General features: G+C 34.2%; 1 protein-coding gene across 1 annotated transcript in view; it reads right to left on the bottom strand.

Annotated features, from left to right (window-relative positions):
* Positions 1-256: 256 nt before the first annotated feature.
* LOC121740492 (insulin-like growth factor-binding protein 7) overlaps positions 257-7,893 on the bottom strand; it is a 29,782-nt gene continuing 22,145 nt past the window's right edge. The window contains exon 3 of the mRNA XM_042133193.1: positions 257-519. Within this exon, the coding sequence (XP_041989127.1) occupies positions 411-519 (109 nt within the window). The 3' untranslated portion in view covers positions 257-410. The remainder of the gene's footprint in view (positions 520-7,893) is intronic.

The following is a 7,893-nucleotide window of genomic DNA, read 5'->3' as shown; positions in this document are numbered from 1 at the left end:
AGCTATGAATGTTTTATTTCGCTCGCATCTCGTTTCATTGATTATGTTTTGTATAACATTGCCATTTTAAAGTAACGAATATTCGATGCAATACCTCGTATGGAAGAGATAGGAATTTTTAATTCTCGCCAATAGGAGTACATGTTTTATTTGGTTACATTTTCGCACTACAATTTGCCTGAAGTAATTGAAAAACTGCTTGCACAGAAGACTGTATCAATATATATATTTTTAATTTCAATTACGTGTAAAATTTTCGTCATATTTTTTTTAACAAAATATAATATATTTCAACTAAGTAAGATCAGTTACGATATTCAGAAAGAAAAGCGTCGCTTGTACCTCCATAGCTGGTCCGGTCCGTTGTCTACGATATGTTTTGTTCCTAACGTTCTGTCACACACTCGTATTCACGTGATGGGCGAGCACGAGCCCTCGTAACACTTAAGGCCCGGCTCACACGTTCCCCTGAACCCGCCACAGTCCTCGCCCAATGTTCGCGCACACACTTTACAGCATCTGCAACACGAAAATAGTCAAAATTAAAATCATTTTCTTTTCTCTCAATTTTATTTGCGATCAGTCTTTTAACTGTAAGCACATCATACTATATAATATTGTGTATTAAGTATTATAATAATTACACAAAATATATTTATTTGACGTTATTATAAACCTACAAGGATAATTACCGCGTGGCCAAATTGGAATGCCACCATAATATTATAAAACGTCTCTTGTGATTCATAGTCTGACGTCTATGTAGTGCTCTTGATGAATTAATGATTTGGAACTATGTGTCAGTAGGAGTAATGAGAATGTTGTTATTTTCATTTTTGCCGTCGTCGCTCATGCCTATATCTTTAGTTGTGCGTGTCATTGACATACAGGTTTACAATTAATTAAAACTTTTAAAAGGCTTTATTTTTTCATAATAATATAGTAGACCATGTTATGTAGTATTGCCTCAAATCTCTGAAACTTAAACTAACTAAAAAGTAATTACAAACTATTTTACAACCATTAAAATACCATGACATTAAATACATTTACGAAATTCTTATAGTTATTCTAATTATTATTATTATTTCAAACAGTTTTTTCAAACTTATTTTAATGTAAATCTCATTCATTAGAAATGCGAACTGTTTATGTAAGTGCCCGCGATTCTCAGAAATGTAAAATTAATAATTGTCCTGTCACTTGTCTGCCAACAGAAAAAGTAGGGTTTCATTTGATATTTTATTAGGAAAATTTTACAAAGCTTACTATTATAGCTACAAAGTTTACGAATAATTATATTATTAATATTATGGATAGAGTGAACTCCTATTTTGACGACATTATGTACCTGAATAATAAATAATATAATGATAAATTATTATTAGAATGATCAATGAACTTACTGTATGCAGGTACCTATGCACTGTTATCTCTATAATTTTCTATCGAGCTAATAAAGTTTCATTTGGATCGTTATCTAAAAAATGCAGCGTCTCATTATTATCGATTGGCCCAATTTTTGTAGCTCTATAAAATATAAAGTTTAAAATATATTAATACGCTCTTAATATTACTATTTTGAACCCAATAATAACTATCTTCTTTACATATTTTATTAAGGCCACTTTACCACAAATTTTTAAGGTTATTCTTGCAACAAAAATCAATAGCAATCATTTGCCATTTAAACCAAATAAGAGTAATCTAAAGGTTATATTTGTTAAAAAACAACCTCGATAGGGTCGTGTCAAACACTCCCCAAAATAAATTACTCGGATCCTCCTCATGTGATATCTACGGACCCTGAAATGCCAAACGTAAGACGCAGATATACGTTGATTGAAGTGAACCAATACGTGTCAGTAATTCAGAATAATAATATATTATTTGGTCTGTTATACTTGTTCACTCAGGTGAGTAAATTATAGCTATGCAGGCTGCTATAATATAATAATTATATAATATTATGCTATATATAAACATGTTGGAACGTTATAGTTCCTTATAGCGCGTTGCGCTTTGGGCTAGACTGAAAAAGTTGTAACGACACTTTTTTTATTAGTACTTGCATGCTAGGGGCAGAGGGCATTGATAGTATTTCTGGGCGTCAGTAGATGTCTTTTTTTTAATATTTATTTTGAGTGTATATATACAGGTTTTTTGAACATTACAAATAACTTCGTTCCATTCGGGTGTCCCTTGACACCTCTCAATTTTTTTTCTTGAATTTTGTTTTGTAATTGTATCTATTTTTGCTTCTCTGTCTGTGCACAACATTATTACTCTCGTAGTAACTACTACTGTACAAATTGTACAACTACTTTATTATTTTAATGATATGATAGTTTTTTTCACGATTATTTTTATCATTAACAATAGTTAATGTTTTAAAAGAATGTAATCTAGATTCTAGACGGTATTTACTGAACTTCATCGAAATCATATCAAACAGAAGAATTGCTACTATTAGAGCAATTAATGATGATCAATTAAAACTGATGATGGAAATTTCGTATTGTTCTAGCATTATTTAAACCGAACAACGCAAAAGCTTGTAGCTTTTTCGTTTCGATCTGGTTCTACAATTATCTCTCTGAATAGAATCTCATGTTTCTTGTTGCCTGCTTGTTTAGACTACAATTTGTAAAATATCTTTTAACTTCAGCATATTGTGAACATATTCATTACTTACTTTAAAGAGTGATATAGAGCTTCTCAATTACTAAGATCAAACCAAAAGAGGAATGAGCACAGTTTCTATTACCATTTTCGTCATAAAATTAAAAGAAAAAATGATCTGTTCATATGAAAAATGACCGATGACCATCGGAAGTTTTCTGTAGACCTTTTCATTGTGCACAATACTAGTACATTATTTTGATAAATCTCGTAGAGTTCAGTCTGCGTTTGCAATGTAAGCGAAAAAAATGTAATTATTTACGACATCATATTATAAACATCAAAAATAACAGTATTTCTCCACTATTTAATTAATAATATTATACTTATAAACCTTACTCTTCAATCACTCTATGTAATAAAGAAAACGGCATCAAAATCCGTTGCGTAGTTTTAAAGATTAAAAGGATCAAAGGGACATAGGGACAGAAAAAGTGACTTTGTTGTATACTATGTAGTGACGCTTAGGCATTTAGCTGGCTAATTTTACTACAATGCCTGCGACATAATAATAAAAATATTTTATTTACATTTTATAAAACCCACGCCCACTTGTATTCACACCTGAGTATCTCATAATATTATATGAAAAGATCCGTCCATAAATAGCTCTATTTTTATTTATTTTTTAATGAAATAAGGGGGCAAACGAGCAAACGGGTCACCTGATGGAAAGCAACTTCCGTCGCCCATGGACACTCGCAGCATCAGAAGAGCTGCAGGTGCGTTGCCGGCCTTTTAAGAGGGAATAGGGTAATAGGGGAAGGTAGGGATGGAAAGGGAACGGAATAAGGGAGGGTAGGGAAGGGAATAGGGTAGGGGATTGGGCCTCCGGTAAACTCACTCACTCGACGAAACACAGTGCAAGCGCTGTTTCACGCCGGTTTTCTTTGAGGACGTGGTATTTCTCCGGTCGAGCCGGCCCATTCGTGCCGAAGCATGGCTCTCCCACGTCTAAAATCTATTACAATATTACAAGCAGTTTCTGGTTCAGTTGTACCTAATGAGTAATGTGTGTAAAAATCCAAGGTTAGACCTCGTTAAGAATAAGCTAAACATAGCCTAGAAAATAAAAAAGTTGTGTTTCATCCGAGAGTTTATGAAATATTATCCGAGAGTAAGATAAATATTAAATAGGCTTTAATAAGAGAATGCTATGCAGAACATTCGCAGCGGCGCAGTGCTAATATAATATATCTGCATTGGCTTAAGTCCTTGTTTATTTTAGCTCATTTTACAGGTTATATTAACAGGGAGTTTGTTTAAGTTATAAGGTTTTTAACAACGCTTTTTGCTCGGTGTCGTTTTATAACTGTGTTTTCCTGTTTATTCAGTAAATTATAACTATATTTTATATTTTACTGAATCATAATCTAAGGGCCAATCCACACGTACCACAACCACACGACATCACAACGACAAAATGTCATCGAGCAGTGTGTGTGCGTGAATCGTGTCGTTGCAGCTTTTTGTAGTTGCGTTGTGGTACCGACAAAATGACGACGTGGTTGCGTTGTCGCCAGTGGTTGCGATGTGGTCGGCCGTGGTTGCGATGTGGTACGTTTGAATGGTCTAGTTCATTTACAATACGAAATATACGCCCGATGACATGATGTGGTTGTGGTTGTCGTGTGGTTGTGGTACGTGTGGGTTGGCCCTTGTTGCGTAATATTTTGCATTATAGTTATTTTGCATTCCCTCTTGACAGGGAATGTCAATATTTAGCAAAATACAATATTATATTTCAGCGCCCATTACACCAGTAATTTTTATTAACTTATTTGTGTCGAAGCATCGCTGGCCACATATAATAAGGCGATTACCTAATACGTAATCACTTAAGACTAGCGAAGGCGAGATTAACGAGCTATCACATTGTTTCGCGTTATAGCTAATGGTATCATTACCTCGTAAATGATATCTGACTAATGTCGTAAGGGCCCCCATTCACATATTACGATATATCGTTACGATAATGAAGGACGTAAGTGAAGTACGACTATACTATACTTACATTCTTATTTTACGCAATAAATATTGTGAAATATGTATTTATCAAAACACTCATAATTGATTTTTAAGGAGAACCATTTCTTAATAATAATAATTAGCCTTTATTATAGCCGTTTTAGGACATGCCACACAAACAAATGAATTATTTTATAAATTATGAAACAAAATTAAATAATGACTACCTACTGAGTATTATTATTTTATATAGACCTACTCTCAAAATATATAATAGCTCCCACACCGGTTTCGGTGACGTTGGCCGGTTTAATTGAAAACCAGGCCAGCTACACAGGAGTAATTTTATAGTGCCCAAGTGTGTGCGCAGTACACAAGAGCACTCTAGCCCTTTACTCTCATAACCCAGTGGGACGGAAGACCGACACGACTGGCGAGAGATCAGGCGCAGGACCGACTTTTTACATGCCCATCCAACGCATGGATCATCTTACTTGTCAGACAATCAGATGATTAGCCTGCATTGTCCTAACCAAACTTGGAAATAACATGTTTCCAACGCGGGAATCGAACCCACGACCTCCGAGTCAAGAGCCGCGCTCTATACCACTAGACCACGGAGGCGTTAACCTCGTTAACGTCTCAAAATATGATCTCCCAAGAACGTTGTTAGTTTCCGTGTTATTTTTGTGTCTGAAACGACAGACTCGACGCCTACGATCAATCGCCAAAGCGTAGGCCCCTTAAGGAATACGTAGGCGTCTTATATTATATTATTATTTGACATAAGATCTTGAGATGCTTCCAATTAATTGTTGGAGTACCTATGGAGAATTCCGACAGCAAACTATATTATTGATTTCGTGTAAGATGCAGTCATTGTTAAATGGATACTGCGAATGAACATGATATACAAATTGCGCCTCGACCTGTCTTGGTTTAGCATCTGTTGGTCAATAGACCATTAAATGTTACGGTTAAGAGTCCGGGTGTTATCGCAATTCTTATACAAACGTAATACCAAGATCATTTCCCATACGAGAATATTTACCTTATTATTTGAGTTATTATTCAGCTTATGATAGTAATTACCTAGGTGAGTACAAAGATTCACTGCAAAATATTTACATACTTACCAAAAATATGAACGATTACAATTTAGTACTTGTAAATATTGTTTATACTTATATATACTTGTAAATATAACTTTACGTGATAAAGTGTAGTGTGATTGTGTGTGTAAATGTGTAAATAATATATATTAGGATAAAATTGTTCGGCGTGCATCTGTTGTCTGTTTGCCATAACACAAGTTTTTACTTAGCATGGGATTAGACGACGTGATGTACGCTACCTAGCTTTTATACTATTGTATAATATTATTGTATGCTTAATAAAGAATTTAAATTTGAATTTGAAATATTGTAATCGTTCATATTTTTGGTAAGTAAATATTTTTCTGCATCCGGACAATTAAATTTTCCGTGTTGGTATTATGGTTTTGATGCAGTCTCGTAATAACAAAACAAGAAATTATTATAGTAATATTTTATTAATTTTAAACGTCTCGTTCCACGTTACCAACATGTTCTAGACTCTTAAAATTATTTTTATTGCTATCAAACAAACTACTGAATTTTAAAGACGTAAAAATTAGTGGAAATCTAATTTATTTCTTAGAAAACTCTAAAATACATTCACTAAAATACATTTCACACCTGAAAATTCAAGACTAAATAGGGACACTTTAAATTCATATCATTTGATCTTGGCGAGTCCTTGATGTTCTTAGAAAACAAAGGTCATGGCCAAGGCTACGAACTTTGTGGGTCGCACGGGTGAGTAGTCACTAATATGATTTCCATGATCCATCCGTAGGTACTTCAGTATCATCATTCATTGTAGGTATCAACTTTTCAAAAAAATGGGATGATTCTTCGCGTTCGATTTGAATTCGAAACAGTTACTATTGGTCAACTCTAGGCGCAGCAAGCGTTTATTGGTTGTTACAAAAAAATTTCGAGTCAAAACACATATTATAACCCAAGAGCCAGCGACAGCGACTTTTGTCATTTTATATAAGCTGAAGGTTTTCCTGTATATAAGGAAGAACGACCAGCAACTACGGAGTTTCGGTCGCGGTTACTTTAAAGTTTAGGAGGTACCAGATCTGATGGTCTGCTTGAACTTCGCTAAAGTATAAGCTCAATTTTTACCTTATATCCTTCGAGGTAGCTGTAGAAATCTCGTCTTCCAATCCCAAACATTTTTGGCACTCAAGTATTAGATTTCGCGGTGGTCTGGCAGTCCACTGCCAGTCACCCCTCAAGTATTAGATTTCGCGGTGGTCCGGCAGTCGGAAGCAATTGCTGTCATAAGTGTCTGGCAGTGGGGGGTGAGATATCTACTGCTACCCGAAAGAAAATTAGATAAAAAATTGAGCCTTAAACTTTGTCGAAGGTTAGGTGGACCTTCAGAACTGGATACCTCCTGAAGGAATCACTACAGAAATTTCATTATTTATATTTTAACTATTTTACCTGTATAGGGGTCATATACAGGAATACTTTCAGCTTTTATCAAATGATGAATGTCTGGATGTCGCTGTCTTTTGGGTTATATGTGTTTGACTCGACATTTTTTGTGTCAGCCAATAAACGCTTGCTGCGTCTAGCGTTGACCAATAGCAACGCGGTTTCCGAATACGAATCTAATGAGACCTATGAATCATCCCGCTGTAAGACCTGATAATTATTTTGTCGCTAAGTTGATACCTACTAAGTATATTCATAGAAATCTAAACTTACTTTTTAAATGTATATTTAATAGACAAAATCAAAACTATTTTTAATGCTTTTTCAAAAACCGAGGTTCTATGTTCTGCTGTATATATTTATTCAAAATAGTTTTGATTTTGTCTATTCTTGAATTTGTCTGTTCTATTACTTCTAGGGAATAGAACAATCAAGAACCCATTATTCAAATTAATCTGCTCGCTTTCTAGCTGACAAATGGGATCCACTAAATCAAATCTCTCGCTGGGAATTGTCCAGGCCAATTTGACCTTTAAATGTTCATGAAATTATGTATTAATTACGTCCAGGGAAAAATCTAACTTCAAAAATTTCAGGCTTTTTTTTATTTAATATAATATTTGACATACAATTTTATTTTATTTAATTGCCTTTATGTTTTGCATTTTTTTCCTTCTCCAGAAGCTTTAGGCCATTCTTGATAGTAATA

Source organism: Aricia agestis, chromosome 3, assembly GCF_905147365.1.
Source record: "Aricia agestis chromosome 3, ilAriAges1.1, whole genome shotgun sequence".
Lineage (NCBI taxonomy): Eukaryota > Metazoa > Arthropoda > Insecta > Lepidoptera > Lycaenidae > Aricia > Aricia agestis.
Note: the sequence above shows the minus strand (reverse complement) of the source record. Positions and strands in the feature narration are given on the sequence as shown.